The following is a 19,202-nucleotide window of genomic DNA, read 5'->3' as shown; positions in this document are numbered from 1 at the left end:
GTTTCTTTGTTAGATATTCTGGAGTTAGATGCTTATAGACATTCAAAGGCTTGTGATCATGAGATTTCGGGTTTTGGAAAATGTTATTAGTTTCGAGAGTTGTTATTGTGTATGTCGAGCGGCATTTTAAACACTATTTTATTTCTCTATTTCGGTTTTTAATTTATTTCTTCCGCAATTGTTGTTTATATTCCGCATTGTTAGGCTTACCTAGTCGTAGAGACTAGGTGCTGTCACGATGGTTCACGGAGGGCGAACTGGGGTCGTGACAGTAGGATATGCAATTAATAATAAAGCATATCAATTTCTAGTTCATAAATCAGAAAATTCTTATATTCATATGTATACGATAATAGAATCAGATAATGCTAAATTCTTTGAAATATATATATATAAGAAAATTCCTATATTCATATGTATACGATAATAGAATCAGATAATGCTAAATATATATATATATATATATATATATATATATATATATATATATATATATATATATATATATATATATATATCCGTAAAACGGGAATGTGAGTCGTCTAGTGAAAATCCAAGTGATATCGAGAAAAAGCAAAGGAAAGTACGTTGAATGAAAAAAAATCAAGAAGTAGTAAATGTCAAAGGACAACTATTTCCTTTGGACCAGACTTTCTGATATTCCTGTTGGAAACTAAGCTTCAAACGTTTAAAGAAGCAATGTCTTCCTCGAAAGCACAATATTGGAAAGAGACAGTCAATAGTGAAATAGAATCCATATTAAATCACCATATTAGGGAATTGGTTGATGTTCCTCCAGGGAACAAGCCTTTAGGTTCCAAATGGATTTTCAAGAGGAAAACGAAAGATGATGAAACTATTGATAAATATAAAACAAGATTTGTTGTAAAAGAGTTTAGACATTAAGAAGGTCTAGATTATTCTGATACATACTCGCCGGTAACAAGAATTATATCCATTCGAGTGATAATAGTGTTGGTCGTCGTGCATGGACTTCAAATCCATCAAATGGATGTAAAACAACCTTCTTAAATGGAAATTTAGAGAAAGAAATTTACATGCAACAACCTGAAGGGTTTGTAGTTCTCGAAAAAGAAAAGAACGTATGCCGACTTGTTAAGTCACTCTTCCCACTAAAATAAGCACTCAAATAATGGCATGTGAAATTTGAACAAATAATGTTTTCAAATAAATTTAAAATTAATAAATGTGATAAATGTGTACATTAAGAACACTCCAAACTACATAGTCATCGTTTGTTTATATGTTGATGAGATGTTATCACCGACATAAATGTTACTAAGTATATGCTTTCTAGCAAGTTTGATATAAAAGACTTAGAAGTTACAAATTTAATTCTAGGAATTAAAATCCAAAACACTCCTCAAGATCTAGCATTGTCTCAATTTCATTATATTAAAATGGTACTTGAAAAATTCAAGTATTTAGATTTCAAAGTTGCAAAGACTCCACTTGATGTAAATATTATTCTTACAAAGAATCTAGGTCATAGCAATTCTCAATTAGACTACTCCCGAGTGTTGAAAAATTTGACGTACATCATGAATTGTACACGACCTGATATAACTTGTGCAGTAAGTAAACTGAGTCTTTACACAAGTTATCCCGACCAAAACTCGTCAAATGGCAATAAAACGAGTTTTGGGTATTTAAAACACACCCAAGATTATGTTTTACACTACAATAAGTATCATGCGGTAATTGAATGATATAGTGATGCAAATTAGATCACCGGATCAATAGAATCTAAATCCACGAGTTGATACATTTTTACCATTGGTGGATGAGCAGTGTCTTGAAAATCATCCAAATATACATGCATCGCTCGCTCTACAATAGAATCTGAGTTTATAAACTTTAGACAAAGCTGGTGAAGAAGTTGAATGGCTCCAAAAAAATTTGGAAGATATTCCACTTCGGCCAAAACCAGTGGCTCCTATATATATACGTTATGATAGTCAAGCAGCAATAGAAAGGGTTGGAAGTGTTACGTATAATGAAAAATCTCGTCATATACAATGAAAACATAATACCGTTAATTAATTTCTCTCTAGTGGAATTATTACAATTGACTATGTAAGGTCAAAAGATAATGTGTCGGATCCGCTTATAAAAGGCCTAACTAGAGAGGCTGTTGATTAATTATCGAAGAGAATGGGACTCTGTCGAGGACAACTTATTGTGGTGGTAACTCTACCTAGAAGACTGGAGATCCCAAGATCTAGATTAAAGGAAACCAAACAAAGTCATTAATGATAGTTCAACATTGTCAAACAAAACTATGGTCTATTCTCGTGCGAAGACAATATTGAGTATCAAGGATAAAGCATTAAGACTTTTAATGATTTCTAATTTGATATAGAATATATCAAATAGTGTATCTATGGGATAACACGTTTAGGAATCATCTATGTAAGTGTGAAGTGTAAGTCGTTTCAAATAGAATTTTGTAAGGCCAGTTCTCTATGCACTTATAAACAAGGCTATGTTCATGGCTGGAATGAACATAACAATGAGAATCAAAGACGGTTAAAGGGTTGATTGTGTGACTTATGCTTGTCTAGTTATACAACAATATTTGATGGTTCAAAGATATCAAATCTACCGATTGACCGAGTATATCCGACATAAGATCACTATAGAAAGTTCAAAGGAAAACTTACTTATCCATATGCGATTAGCATTGGTGGTAAATCACACAATTTTTTCATGCATACATATTTTTTAGATAGTCATTCTCCATTCATGTGGGAGGGTTATTGGAGTTTTAAAAAAAAGTGTGAATGAGAAATTGAGGGAAAAGAATTAGATGAAAACAAAAAGTTTGAAGTGTTCCTTTTACTAAGGCACTTTGTTCCTCATCAGAAAATAAAAAGAAAATCCCTTATTCTTATATAGAGAAGCACATCTTCTAACTCTTAAAAGAGTTGAGAAGAAGTGGTGCCCCGCGCCGTCGCCGTCGTCGCTTGCTCGCTCGTCTTGGCTCGGATTCGGATTCGGATTCAGATTCAGATTTGGTCAAATGATCTGATTGATTGATATGTTTTTTGGACCAGATTTATTTAATTTCCTTTTCCTAATATTATTCGCGTGAAATTTTATTAGTAGATTCGTGATTTAAATTTATTATTTCCAACAGTAATTTCTAAATTAAAATTTATGGATTTTTCAAACGGTCCCTAACAGAAATTTTAAGTACTTATGTTAAACAGACACCGATTTCCGTACAGGCACCTATGTACCTGTTCAGACTCCAACTTGTCGGCTATAATTCAAATGCTGGGCTTTATTTTTCACTCACCAAAAATCTGAAAACACTCTCCCCTCTCTCTTCTATATATTGTATAGTTTTTTCGAAGCAAAAACGTAATTGTCCAGTGTGATTTGCAGTCATTTGTTGAGTTTGCTGAAGTTCTGTAATTTTCATTATCAATATTATAGAATAGTTGTTATGTCCATCATCGGATGAATTAATCCAATAATTTTGAGCAACAACGAGGGAATTAAATTCTTTAGGGAAACACAGTTTCCTGTTGGGATCGGAACATTTTAATTATCCTAGTTCTGTTTCGGTTTTATTTTCTGCAGAATTTATTTTCAAATACAATTGAGTAACATGTTGTTCATAATATTGAAATACTGTTCCACATTGTTGCTATATTTTGGCATTGTTTATCTTCGCCAAAAATCCATTTTGGTTTGGCTTTGCAACTCGTTTATTTTGATTCACGCTTTTATTCTTGGGAATTTTTTAATTCTTATACACTATTTGAAACTTTATTACTCTTAATGTCCAGGTTTAGTTAATTACCCGGCATAAATAAGTTCTGTTTACAAAATATATGCAATCTACCTGCTCTCAATCCATTATTTAGTTACACCATTTTCCTCTTTTCCTCTCCTCTCTCCCCTCTTCTTTTTTTTTTTTTTCAGATTCTCTCTTTCTCCCTCTATCTTCGGCAGAAGCTATAAATCTTACATAGAAGTGAATTTAAACATACAATTTCTTGATATTTGATGTATTGAATAAAGGACTAAAGATGGAAGCGAGACAGCATGCTGCTGGTACATTATTCTATCTTACATCAGTAGAAGAGTACCGTAAAATGATAGGGCTATTCCATCACTTTTGGAGCTGCTCAGAAATGGTACTGACCGTTGTAAAAAGAATGCCTTGGTCACCATTTTTGGCCTACTAATGCGCCCCGAAAACCAAGAGTAATTGCTGCTGGATTAGTCCCCTTGCTTGTTGATCTGTTGAAATCTTTCGAAAGGGAAGATCTCATTACAGATTCTTTAGCAGTTTTATCAAGTCTTTGTGAAAGGCTTGATGGAACAATGGTTCTTCTTTATGCTGGAGCTTTACCTATTATTATCGATGTTTTGAATTCGTGCAATTCAAGGACAGCAAAGGAGCATTGTGTCTCATTGTTGCTGGCTTTGTGCATAAATGGTGGGGAGATGGAGTTCCTGTTTTAGTAAAGGACTCATCTCTTATGGGAAATCACTGTGAACTTGGAGGAATTCACTGTGTTGTTCAACTTTCGTACAATATGTCTTTTGTATATTTTGTATCTGATTTATACATAGTAAAAATAAATTTCATACAACTAATTATATATTATACAATTTATCTACAACTCATCTACAACTTTCACACATTATTTCTACTCAATTAAATACAACTACAATAAGATACAACTTAAATACAAAATTTATATAATATGTCTTTTTTATATTTTGTATCTGATTTATACATAGTAGAAACAAATTCCATACAACTAATTATATATTATACAGCTTATCTACAATTTATCTACAATTTTCATACATTATTTCTACCCAATTATATACAATTATAATATCATACAACTTAAATACTAAACATGTAAAAATTTGGCAAAAACTTAAAGTACATTATAGTTATTATTACTATAACTATTATTTTCAAATGTAGTCTTATTATTTGTAAACTTATTTATAGATAATATTTTTACTCGTCCTAATATGTTTATAGCTTTAATTTACGATGTATTAGGAGACTTCAATAGTTGTGAACTTGAAATTACAAAGTCTGAAAAATATTTACGTTTGGGTTAGTATTTACGATAAATAGTTTAATAAAAAATATAGTGAGGCTATCATTCGTTTGACTGAATGCCAAGGAAAACATTAAAAATGATGACTTATTTATAATATACTTTATTTTCTACTATTTTATCCTTAAATTTCTTATAAAGAAATACGTACAATATATTACTATTAATTTAGCTATATAAATATCGGTATCTTATTTATGCTTTAATTATCTATTGGGTTTCTGCTTTGACATGTATAAGTTTAACAAAAAATTTAAAATACATTATTGTTTATTATTACTATAATATAAGTATAATTATTTTGAAAATTGTATTCCTATCTTTTGTAAATTTATTTATAGATATATATTTTGCTCGTCATGTTACGTCTATAGGTTTGATTTATGATTTATAGGTTTGATTTATGATGTATAGAAAATTTCAATAGGTTTTGAGTTAAAATTAAATCTATTCTTTTATTGGTAAATTTTAATGTACATGTACCCTTTAATTATTTTAAATTATTTGTTGTAAAGTCGTTGATAGTGAATAACCTTTGGAATATTTACACTAAAAGAGTGACATTTTGAATTTAAGAAAGAAAAAAAAAAAGAATAAGGAGTTCTCACGGCAGGAGACTTTATTTGCTTCCCCTGCTTATTCCCTTTCATTTAATGTCACTTTATTTTTACTAAAATAGTAAAATTCTAAAGAATTAAAGGAGTCCGACTTCTAAGTACACGCTAGTTTCCTACTTTGACATTGCTAGTATTTCTTTTACATATATGGTATATTATATAGTTAAATAAGGAAAAAGATAATATAAAAAATTTAGGTGATTTTGAAGTCCTTAATATTAGAAAAATAGTTAAATGACTATTTTTTCTAACGTGTACTCTATTTTTAAAAATTAAAAAAGACGAACAACATTTCGCTAAGGACCTTCGTGTTTTTAATATAGTATAGATATAGATTATTGCTTTTATGTTTTAACCTACTTGTTGTAAAGCCCGAAATTTTTTCATGTTTTATTTTGAACTAATTACAACTTTAGTAACATGTTTAAAATATGTTCGAAGTGTTAACTTTTTCATCTATGTTTCCTGATATTAAAGAAAAGCATTTGATTGAATCTTACTTCCAAATCTTATTTCCATAAGTAAAACTTTTATGTGTTGGCGTCATCCATTAAATTTGTACCCACCTTTTACAAAAAAAATTAACTATTTTACCGATTTTTAGATAACTTCAGTTAGATACACTTTTCTTTTCTTTTTTACTGCTATTTCTTCTTCTTTGTACTTAGAAATTCTTCTTCTTTCTTAGTTGCAAAATGGTTTGTTAATTTCACTGTCGTATTAACAATTTGATGATTGAGATTTGTTCTTTATGATATTCCTGAGTTATGTTTCAAATTTGGGCTCATTTGGAGTAGATTTGGGTATTGAATCGTGTATTAGATTGTTAAAATTCGATAAACAAGTTTATGTTTCAGAACTTAAGATTTTCTGAAGTTGCATTGACCAGATTGAACTACTGCAAATCCGAGCAGGTACACTTTGCAAAATTTTGGAAAATGCGGGCATCAATGGTGGCCCAAAAGTGGGTGTATATATATATATATATATATGAAAATACCCCTTCCAGAACTTCATTTTCTAAATAAAGAGGAACTAAAGAATTGTCCTGTACCACGAAAGCTTTAGGTCAATACTAAGTCCTTCTGTCCATATTTTCACCTTTCATAATTCATAAAAAGGGCAGTTCAGTGGCAGATTCAAAATTTGGATGTTGGGATTCTGAGTTGAAAAATAAGTTCTGAAATGCACATCCAACTCTCTGTATTTGTTTTTCAAATATATATAGGATTCCTGTAACGCATATCCAACTCTATCTTTATTTGTTTTTCACACATATATATAGGATTCGAGCACGAAACTCTGAGTTCTACTGAATCTGCAAACGCGCATTTTGATCCGCCACTGTTCAAATTCATCTCATTGGATGTTAGAGATATAACTACAGAGCTGGGAATTTGTCAATAACATGAGGGGTTGCACTAATATTAACAGAAGGTAACTGATCTTCAATTGCAGAAAAAAAAAAGAGAGAGAGATAAACATCACTGTAATACTAAATATATGAAGGTGTGAAGTCAATCCTATGAATCAATTTTACAAGAAAGAATTCTATTGGTGGTGTCAAAATCTAAGAAAATTATGGAAGTGTTATCTTTTGTGCGCAATGTTCTGGCTTCGTTCAACAAAGAATTTGCTATTTTTTCTGCAGAAATTTCTTCATCTGTTGAGCTTCTCTCCTTTGTCTGCACATCATAAAATTTCAACATATGGTTAAAGAAGCTATAGCTTGGGAAAGAATCGGGTGACTCCCTCCTCCACACAAGAGAATCATACAAAGTGCTCGTACCTGCTGGACTTGTTGAACTGCCTTCTTCACATTAATTACGTCCCAGAAACCATCACTGGAGCAAATCGACAAGCATGTTTTAAGCCAAAAGTATAGTTTATCTATTAATCTATAGCACGTATTGAAGAATCGGTAAGAAATGTACTTATTGATGTCCTAGAGTTCGACACAAGTAGTTCAAGGCAACCCATGTTACATAGATAACAAGATGAAAGATAACATACTTGAAAAAGTTCATTTTTTCTTTATTAATTTCGGTAGAGGGTGAAGGGGAAACGAGGAGAAGGGAAAAATAAGGATAGAGAGAGAATGAAACAGCTCTGCAGCAATACATGAAATGACGTCAAATAAAGCTGGAATTACCTAGCTAACAGTGCAAATCCTTTGCTAGCTTGATGTATGTACAAAACTTGACTAATATAAGGTTCTGAACTGAAGCGAGCATCTTGCTGTTTAAGAAATTTGTCTCCGAGCATACGAGCAAGGTTTAAACCTAGTTAAGAGCAAGCAAATCAGTTGCTGGTTGATCATTGAGATTATACAGGGGATATACAAGCACAATAGAGACAAAAGTTCCCTTTTTTTTGGAAAGGATCAGAGACAAAAGATTTTACTCACCACATAGTCTTGTTTCCCCATCTTTTAAAGGATCCCCTGTTGCTTGGATACGCATCCTTTCAGAGTAACTAGTTATTCTGTGATCTTCAGTCATTTTTGTCAGCTTCCCGTCAATACTGCCTCAAACAAAAACAGAATGAATGAGTTTAAACTAAGTGCTTTATAATAAGTATATATCTTAAACTGCTTCTAAACCTTCACTGGCATGAGTTGACAAGGTATTGCATTAAGACAACTTATAGCTGCATAACATCTCACTAAAGCATAGTCCATACAAACATGAACTATTTACTGTCAATCAATCAACAACTGATCCTCAACTAGTTGGATCAGCCATATGAATTCTAGTTATCCATTGCGGTCTATTCGAACCCATTCTATTCTAATGCTAAATAGTATTTTGTTTTATAAATGAATTAAGGATGCTCTAAAAGTAAAGGTTCTCTAAATCTCCCACTATCTCCAAACTAACAATTTCTTTGATAACAATGGTGTTCATGTCAACTATGCACACATTGACTACTTACACCAATATAGATACCGGGTAACTCTACCCACTAAAACGTAGGCAGATGGAAAAAATCACCGTCTATTTTTTCCTCTGTTAGGATTCAGACTCTGATCTCCTATGGTTCATAATTCCAGCTTTATCGATGGCCAGACCACACCATGGGAAGCAGTCCAAGTTAACAAATAAGTCTTGAAACACATAAAAATTTCATGAAAACAGTGGACCTGATGCAAAAAACAATATTTGGATCTTAATCCTAATTGGTTGGTATTGCCTCTATAGAACCTTTGTTTCCATTGTGTTGTGTTCTTAGGATAAATCCACATCAAAGTTCAGTGTCACACGGTCACACCTACAAAACCGATGCATTTGGACGTCCATATAAGACATGGTGAAACCATTTCAGGCAAACTACTAATTTTTCTTCTATGCATGTTGTTTGGAACCTTTTGTCAAATTAGATCATCTCTAATCTTGTACGATTACAGATCCCGTCTACGACACTCATTTGATGAATATGTTGGGCTTTTGAGGCCCAATATTAACTCTGATATAACATTTTTGGTTTCACACAATGTATGATGAAATTTGCAGACTGCATATTAGGCCAAGTTAGAGCTACAACATATAACAGATAAATGGTTTATGTTTCTGTAACATTGCAAAATATTAAAGTTCAATCTCTCTAATAAGATAAATGTCAATCTTACCAATTCAAGGCATAAATCTCGAAAGTTGGAATTCATAGTTCGAAGAATCAAGGTATTAGTCGTCTGAGCAGAAGTAATTGAGAAGATAAAACTATGAGAACTATAGAAAATTAGACAATAGATCATGCAACGTAAACAAAGATCATTATTACACACAATACTAGAATGAAGAACGCCAAAAGCAACCAAAGGCCATATGGAAATGCTGCCATGTATTTAGTAGTTAGAAAATGAAATTACTGATGAAAGTGTGGGGACGCACTTTACAACACAAGCTGAATCTCCAACATTTGCACATTGCACATAAAAGTTTTCATGATCATCAGCCCAAACCAGAAGCACTGTTGCAGTACATCCCTAACAGATTTGATTGTCATCAATAAGAAAAATATTAGTAAATCCAACAAACTAAAACCTTTTAACAGCTTTAATGTGCAGCACGAACTTAGTAATCAAAAAAACAATTAATATCCTGTAAGAATGCAATAAACATGAGAACAAGGGAAAGCGGCATCAGCGCATGGACTTAACCAAAAAATTCTTCTGCTCAACTCACAACATTCATATAAATAAACTTGTTACACACAGAGATAATCAGATAAAGCTTTAACCAGGTGAATAAAGCTTATAAGATATACTACAAAATAAGTCTAGGTAAAAACCTCATAGTGGTGATCTATACTCGCTTCAGTTTGAGAGAACGCTTCTCTAAGAACATCTGAAGCATCACATTGTGACAACACCCTCTCCCTTCTAAATGAATCTGACAAGATGCTAGCAACGATCTGAGGCATTATTCTGTATAGGGACAACAAAAAACCACGAAGACAAATTAGCACACAGGGGTGACAAAGAATTTGTTCACCTAGCAAAGACAAAGTAACAGTGAATTCAGTAAATCCAACTAAAGATTTAATTTTTAAAATTTCGTTCCAAAATTGCAATGAAAAAAGAAGATATGATATGATCCAGAATAAAGAATGTTTTCAAGAAAATTTTAGCCTATGCCATTTTTCAGCAGAAAAAACAACCAATTGCTTTGTGACTGTTAAATTGAAGAAAACATCATGTATGATTTCTTTGGGTCAACATTACCTTTTATTTTTACTGGTGGAGTTACATAACACAGTGATTATAACTTACTTGCTGACAGACGTTGCAGCACCAGCTCCTCCGTGTCCATCGCATATCCCAAACAATCCAAACTACAATGGCAAATATACAAATTTCTTGGTCATTATCTTTTGATTGGTAAGATAATATAAGCCTTTCAATTGTCCAAACCTTATCCGTCCCGGGAACAGGCCAATGGCAATAACAAACATCTTCCATAGGCAGCTTCTTTCCTCCTCGACGTACAGCCATGGCATCTGATGCGACACCAATCCCAAATGGGACCTGATGCTCACTTTGGGATCTAATTTGTACCTGGAAGATAAAATATTACATGACAATGAGCACCTACGTTCACGCCTGCAATCATACACTAGTTAAACGTTACATTTATTATTTCTCTTTTGGTTTGTCTGGAAAACATGTAAGCTTTTCTCAAATGGCAAACCGTAAGATTTTAAACCAAGCATAATGGTATAATTTTGTGATTAGTTGACTCCAATATAGGTTTTCCGCCCAAATATTAGTAACTTCTAAGTCACACAGCTCAAACTTTTCTTCATGATGTCTATCCGAAATCAAACCAGACTGTTAAATAGTAAGAGGTAACACATTTTAGAGAGATTTTCTTCTTTACTGCCATTGAAAATTTTTGGTTAAGTCACATAGGACTCAGCTTATGAATTGGAAATTATGATTGCCAGTCTTTTAGCTCGAGACAGGATAAAAAGCCTCACTTCAAATAGAAACAGCCAGGATAATATTTACCAGAATAAACACAATTATAGTAATAGTAACAGCTTAAACATGAATAGATACACGAAGAGAACTAAGGTAAGAACTACACAGTATTGTGCAATTAAAGACAATTGACAACAGACGATGGTAGGTGGCTTGAGAGGTCATGGTTGTTCACTAAGACTGAGTCTATACAACAGTACAATAAAAAAAGGCGTACTATACCAGAATATTGTACACTTCCTACTACAGCCTCTGTTCACTAACACCATGAGTCCATATAACAGTACAATTAAAAAAAAAAGGTGTACTATACCAGAATATTCAAAGAACTAATTTAGATTACAAGGGAAAAACCGACCAACTTTGGTCCAGATTTAGGTATTGAAAATTTTACCTTTCTGGTAATAAAACGTGTAAATTTTGAGCTACATGCAAAGACACATCCAAACACAAAAGCTAGAATCTAGAAATATCAAATTGTGGTCAAAGAGGATGGGTTCACTCCATAATGTTAGTTCCTTTATAGGCCATACTGTGCAATCCATTTTCTGGAAATATCAGATATTAGTTTTCTATGAAAGAACATACAAATGTTTTTTTTTTGATTAACTAAATAGTATTTTCAATAACGGTGATGTTCAGGGCAGTGCGTTCATGCACCTCAAGTAATTCATTGAGCACCCACAGCCTCCAGCAGCACTAGTATGGTATAAAGCCAACCAAGACTTAGCAGATGCAAAGAATTACTAGTGTCGCCTCTGTTGAGATTCAAACCTTGGTTTCAAGGTCATCACCTTGCACCTCTACGACCACTAAGCCACCCCGTCCGGAAAATTATTACAAGAAAATTTGATACGTTATTAGATCAACTTTTTATATTGAAAAACCAAGCTAGGTTTCCTAAACCACGTTTGTATCATGCAAAAAAGGTTATTTTAATCTGTTTCTAAATCCTACTTTGCTATTCCATATTCACCTTGTCGTGATTGGTTTCAACTCTCATTTAATCAGGCGAGATCAAATTAGCCATGTTCAGTTGAATAAGGGGCAAACTGCAATTTTCGTGATCCATCTGTAGCTAATCCTTGTATACCTATAACACTTAAAGCATCCAAATTTCAGTCACATGAAATGAGCCTATTTGGTTTCTTTCACAGGAAATATTAGTTCTGGAAGCTGCTAGAGCATACGAAGGACATCAGTGCCATAAAGTTTCCCTTCTTGATGGTGCTCCTTGACTATAGTAGCCCAATTGTTTTTATAGCAACTTCTTGGTCGTAAATTTTGCAACAAATAAATTTTATTAGCTTTTCAAATAGCCAGCGTTGGATATAATTACACATGAAAGTATTAGAACGCAAAGATACTCTGTCTCCATTAGAAATTGGTGCCTTTATTTAGAGGGGAAGGATCACGAAGAAATTGGTTGTCTTTTTTAATATATTTGTGGGAGGGGGGATGAGTCCATCTTCAAAACAAGAATCTTAGTAAAATGATAAATCACAAAGCCCATACGCACTTACAAATATTTGCGAAGTTGTGCCAAGCGTTATTATGTCTCCATTTGCAAGCTCAACTGGATCGCCCCACTGTCTGCTCCCAGAATGAGGACTATGGACAGCACGGGAATTAACTAGTGTGCCGTTCAAGCTACCCATGTCAACCAGCTCCCACCTCAATTTCTGAAACAATAGAAGTGAAATGTTCCTTCTACTTTATTTTCTTTCGTAAATAAATAACTAAGAAACATAACAACATGTTATTAACATCTGCCAAGATCCATATGAAACCACAGATTTTCAATGGGCGTACATTTATATTCCAGTTTATCATTGCATGCTTGCCAGAAATTTCTGAATCCTTGAGCAAGATATCACTAGGTGTCACTCTTCCAAGAGTAAGTGGAAGCCTAGATGTATCTGTTGATTGCATTGAATGTTGAAGTCCTTGACAAGGTCCCGAGATAACCTCCAGCATGAGGATGCTTCCTGCACTTCTAAAAGAAAAATATGATGACACTGTTTACACATACTGTCAATCAAAAGTGTATAACACATCAAGCACTTGTCACAGTGATAGAAGAAATTACTTTGATCTTTAGTATCTTTTGGAGCAAAATCTCCAAACTTTTCATTCTGTATTGCCACATTTGGTCTGTACTTTACATCTTCCGATCTTATGTGTTTCTGCTCTTCTGCTAACTGATTAATCACAAATGGACGCTTAAGCGTCTGGCCAATAGAAATATCTTCTGAAGTATCACAAACATCCAGAACAAAACTGTCGCCTGGAAGAAGCAATTTAAGTTATGATCTATAAAGAATAAAAAGCCAATCAACAAGGAAGGAAGCGTTATATACTATGCATTAATTGAGGATTTATGGAGGTCAGCCTTTGTTTATGAACAAGTCCCTGAGTCCAGGGTGAACCATAAGCCCCTTGATTCTGGTGACCGCCTGCATCGTGAGCATAACTTCTAGAATATTCATGACTCTGGCTTTCAATCAGATGCAAATCATCTGAAATAAGAGGCCTCTCTACATCATCAGCCTACATAAAAATATAGTTACAGCAATTTCAAAAGAATGCAGAAGAAGGGGGTGGGGGAAGGAAGAGCCAAGCTTATACTTTATAAACAAGAATTATGAAACAACTAAGAAGACATTAAGGTAACCACAGGATAAGTGGTAGCTCCATTAGCATCATTTGTAAGTGATTCAATCAGTCAGTCAATAGTAACATAATTTTGCATAGGATCAAGATAGTCCACACCCTACATGGAGAGAGTCCTTTTCTTTTCAGTTTTTTTTTTTTTTTTTTTTTGTGTGTGTGTGGGTGGGTTTTTTTTTTTTTGGGGGGGGGGGGGGGTAATTAATTAGTAAATGCATTGAAATTTTTGTAAGGACTAAACGAACATTCACCAAAAGCAACGCCTAAAACAACCAAAGCATAACGTTCAAAAATTTATCTCTGCGCTTTTATATGTTAAGCATTGTCAGATTTTAGAAAGCCAGGACACTGGGACAAGGCAAGTACTAAAAAGTTTGGCTGGCCAACTAGATCTCTTAACAACTTCAATATTGGATGTCTTACAGTTTAAAAACAAGAATAAACTTGGAAGAGGTGGGCAAATAAAGTAAGAAAATATAACGTGGAAAAGGAACGAGTAGTGTAGACGTGATCAGACACCTTCACTCAAACATTAAAGTCAATACACATAAATTGTTGCAATCTATAGAAGCTCAGTTTCATCTTAAGAAGTTTTATCAAATTATAAATAGGAGTAGTAGAGTGCAGAAGAATTAATCCCTCACCAATATCCACGTAGTATACTTTGGTCAAAGAGTGATACTTGAAGAGCTGAATTATCTATTTATGACATTATGTTGATAATCTAGAGTCTTTAGGTGCTAATATGATCTATCAAATCATCTAGAATCTAGCATTGCTTTTTCAAAAAAAGACGAAATCCCTCCATCGAAAATTGAATGTGCATTTGACTTTCTTAGCATCAGATAGGAATCTCCTAATTAATGTTACAGTATTTACACACTATTATAACCAATAAAGCTTTAGATAATAGCAGTTAAACAGAGATTAGTTTCTTCTGTATAGTTATGCAAAGCAGAACAAATAATAGCTAATATTACCATAAAAATAATCCATAAAGACCTTAAATATTCAACTGTAAGATCCAATTAGAAACAAATGAAATATCAAGTGCTTTTTCAGTAACTCTAATAGAAATATATTCAAGAACACATTTAGATAGATAAAAATATACCTTTCTTAACACTTTAAACTTTTGAATGAAGTGATCACACAATTCAACATAACAACAAAGCAAGCAAAAATCCTAGTCAAGTCTCCCATCACCCATCAAAGATTTTTCCACGTGCTAAGAAAATAATCTTACCACACACAAAGAGACATCTTGACGAGATAATTGAATAGTACGACCCCACTTCAACAACTTAACCTTTTAAATGAAATAGTCACACAGTTTTAGAGCAAACATATGTCCTAGGTTAAAATCCTCACTAGCACTCATCATCAAATTTTCACATACTTACACTATGATAACGAATCCAATCTCACGTGAAGGGTGTTACATCATAACTAAGTAAAATTATCCCCATCTAGTAGCTTAAACTTTTAAATAAGGCGGTCACACAATTCAACCACCAAAAGTAAGTTATTACTTGAGTTTTCTACATCCTTTTGCAAGGTAAATGAGAAAATACTAACTTTCAGCAACATTTAGAGCGTCAAATCACCTAAAATTTTGTATTAGCTCAATAATCCCCTCTGGAATACTATTCCTAGAATAGACAACTGCAAACACTTCACTCTATCGACGTACAAGAGTAATGAGACATTGGCAACACAGACAACACCACCAACAGAAAAACATCTACAAGAGATTGTCGTAGAACTCTGGAACCTTTTCCTTTATGCTAATTTCCAAAAGTCATTCTTAAAAAAAAGGGTGCAATAGCATTTGACTTAGTCCTTGCGTCCATATGATAGGAATTATTACTTTGTCAACAATGTGTGTCACTGGTGCTTATGCTTGATTTTTTCCTTTTTCCGATAAAATACAGCCATTAAGAATCCTTATCAAAAAAAAAAAATACAGCCATTAAGAAAACAGTTAAAACAAAAGATCCATATAGGTGATACCAACTAGTTAGGACCAAGTCTTAGGGATCTTTTATTTAATTTTTTGGTAATAAGATGGGATTAAGACTTAGTAATTGGTGTTTAACCTGTATTAGGCCCATGCCAGTCAGGTCAGAGACAATCATGTCTATGTAAGTACAATTGAAAGGTTTAGAGAACACCTAATTTGCCTTGAAAGAGAAATTATTTAGTAGATGAAATTGGTGTGAAAAGAGTGAAATGAATATAGAGGATTAATTCAGCTGACCACACCTAAATTAGAACTAAGTCTTGGTCGATTGATCGATTGATATTGATTATACAACAGTGCATGATATCTAGGTCGCCATCTAGATAGTCAATATCTACTCTTCTTTTTTTTCTCTTGGGCCTTACTCATAAAAATAGAATAGATATCTAGATAATGAACTAAATATATTATATGCCTATGCTAGCTGAACCTCCTGAGCCGAGGGTCTATTAGAAACAGCCTTTATATCCTCACAAGGTAGGGGTAAAGTCTGCGTAAACACTACCCTTCCAAAACCCCACGATGTGAGATAACATTGGGTATGTTGTTGTTGTTGCTAGTTGAACCTGTCATTTCACTTCACATCACATGACGGATGAGGTAGGATATAGGTATTTGTAATAATTTTAGTACTTTCGATGGATTCTCCAAAAGCCTCAAGTGTACCTCTGCAGATACGTATCATGTCTAATACCACATTAGGGTCCCCAAAACGAAATTTTGAACTGTGAGTATCCAACTACTAGCAAGTAAAATCTCACCGGAGGTATGGGTAAATCACCTCTTAGAACCACCTAGGTGACTTACATAACAATGCAGTTAGCTCTTAAAGAAAACAAAAATAAGTTCCTCATTTCCTTGAAGCTTTAATTGCACTGAAGTTTTGGGATCGCATTGGTGTTCACAGTTCCTAATAGGGCATGAGAAACTTTTCCAAGAGTAAGAGTTTCTCCTGTCCAAGCTCGCTCGAAACTCATATGCAATGTGAAAAACATAGTCTCCCTTAATAAAGGAACCAGGCTGAGCTGCCCACTTTCAACCACTGAACTAGGCAACTATACCAACTTCCAAAATTAAGAAAGTTTCAAACTTTGCCATCCTCTAATATTATTGAGCAGAACCAAACATGATCCATCAATCACATCACCATCTTCTTAAAACTACAATCAACGAACTACACCTCAAGCCCAAACAAAGACGGGAATCCTCTATAATCTTTTCCTTCTATTCGGCCCCACGAGAACAATAAACCCTAGCAAATTTATTCCAAGCAATAAAAATTACAATCTTGTTTATATTTCACCCACATTAGAAACAAATATAATTAGAGTCAGGCATAAACAAGAATCAAAACCCTATGACCAAATTACAGAGAAGACCATTTCTTGTTATATTTGCAATCATCCTAAAAATTTTAAGGTCAGGCATAAACAATAAGCAAAACCCCTTCAACCCAATTGCAGAAAAGATCATTTCTAGGCAAATTTACATTTAAAAAAAAAAGGAAAAGGAGCTAATCTAACCTTGATGATGTTCTTGTGGCGAAAGACGGAGTTGGAGGAGACAGGAGAAGAGTAAAAGAAACGCCATGGCTTATACTTGCAGGCGATAAGGATAAATAAGAGGATCAAAAGGAGCATAACAAAAATAACAATAAAAATGCCCTCTTTCGATAAGACAATGTTGCTGCTGCTAAGAGTGGTCATGTTCATGGTATCATCAGCACCTGGCATTGCGAGAAGCTCGCTTTGAAAATTGAAAATGATGAGAGAGAAAAAACAACACCCTAAATTCTACTTCAACTCTATTCCTATTAAAATCCAATCAATCTTCTCTCGGCTTCGCGACAACCTCGCTTTGAAATGGTCGCATTTATTTTTCTCCTCTTTGTTTTCTCCATCCAAGAATGAATATAATCTTTTTTCTTTTTCTTTTTCTTTTTCTTTTTCTTTTCCTTTTTTGGTATAAAATACTGTAGTAATCTAAGTTTGATCTGATTTACTAGTAATATTAAAAGTATATGCATACACGTAGTATTATATAACTTGTAGAAGAAGTGAGAGAGTGGTTCTTTTGGATTTGCATTAATATACACACATGGAACTGTCATGTGTCAACTATCTAAATCGGGGCATTTGCATCTATACCCGTTTTTTGTGCCACATTTTAATTTGTGTCCGCTTTGAAAAAAAATTGCAAACGTACCCACTTTTTCGCATAACTTCTGCACACGGGGCTGAAATAGCAAAGGCAATCACGCAAAACTTCAGCATTCTAGTAGCCGGGCCTGAAGTAGTTTTTGTTTAGTGACTGGCGAAGTTTTTGTGTTGTGACTGGGAAACTTCAGCTCTAGAGCTGAAGCTTGGATAAAATTAACTCTTATATGAAGCCATTGGATTTGCTCCTCTCCATTGATCCAATTGATGAAGCCTTCACCAGTTATTAGTATTCAACCATTTCTTTCAATTGTTGCGCTTACCTAGATGCGGTGCTTGTCCCTCGAAGCGAAGGTAAAGACCAAGACATTGGGGATTCTGAATCTGACCGCACTTTCCTCAGGTCGAACGGCTATCGATCCTGGCCCGATGAGAAAAGGGTTGAACTCATACTTGCCTTAACCTAATCTACTTGGATCCCGGATTCCATTCCATTTCCATTAAGGCATTCATTCCCTTCATGTAAAGGAAGAGTTCAATAGAAGTCATCTCTCTGACACCGGCTGTTCTTTCTACCTAAACTTGTGGCTTCTTTCATCAAAGATAGGAGCTGAAGCTTGGATAAAATTAACTCTTATATGAAGCCGTTGGATTTGCTCCTCTCCATTGATCCAATTGATGAAGCCTTCACCAGCTATTAGCATTCAACCATTTCTTTCAATTGTTGTATTGACAATGCAATTAACTATTTGTAAATCAAGTGCATTATTTCTCTATTTCGTTGTTTTCACGTGAACGACTAAACAATATTAACCAGAAAATAAGCGCTATATTTTACACAGAAATTGTATAATGACCGTGTTGACTACCCAATTCTTTTCCACAATATTTTGCACTTTGATTTTGTTTAGATAACTTTACTGAAGTTTTATAGAGTAATATGGTATCTGATCAGAGAGAACTCCTTGTTGGCATCTAGCTGTGATGAGATGCAGTTCCTTTCTTTCAATTTGCTTGTTTGCATATTTCAGCTATTTTATTTCAGAAGAAGAAGAAAACGATGGAGGAGAAGAAGGAGGAGAAATGGGGCTAAAGTTATTTAAGAATTGGGTACAAGTTAAAAGTTTTTAAAAA

At 33.8% G+C, this 19,202-nt stretch overlaps 1 protein-coding gene across 1 annotated transcript; it reads right to left on the bottom strand.

Annotated features, from left to right (window-relative positions):
- Positions 1-7,133: 7,133 nt before the first annotated feature.
- LOC104229979 (protein phosphatase 2C 70) lies at positions 7,134-17,777 on the bottom strand. Its single transcript, XM_009782710.2, has 13 exons — positions 17,436-17,777; positions 13,580-13,769; positions 13,309-13,506; positions 13,032-13,207; positions 12,743-12,901; positions 10,650-10,793; positions 10,509-10,570; positions 10,028-10,163; positions 9,628-9,722; positions 8,145-8,260; positions 7,890-8,019; positions 7,527-7,581; positions 7,134-7,422 (listed from the first exon to the last, which is right to left on the bottom strand). Exons 1-13 carry the CDS (start codon positions 17,643-17,645, stop codon positions 7,261-7,263), a joined length of 1,833 nt encoding a protein of 610 aa, XP_009781012.1. The 5' UTR covers positions 17,646-17,777; the 3' UTR covers positions 7,134-7,260.
- Positions 17,778-19,202: the final 1,425 nt, after the last annotated feature.

The sequence above is a fragment of the Nicotiana sylvestris genome, chromosome 1 (genome assembly GCF_000393655.2).
Source record: "Nicotiana sylvestris chromosome 1, ASM39365v2, whole genome shotgun sequence".
Lineage (NCBI taxonomy): Eukaryota > Viridiplantae > Streptophyta > Magnoliopsida > Solanales > Solanaceae > Nicotiana > Nicotiana sylvestris.
This window is presented reverse-complemented; position numbering and strand designations above follow the sequence as displayed.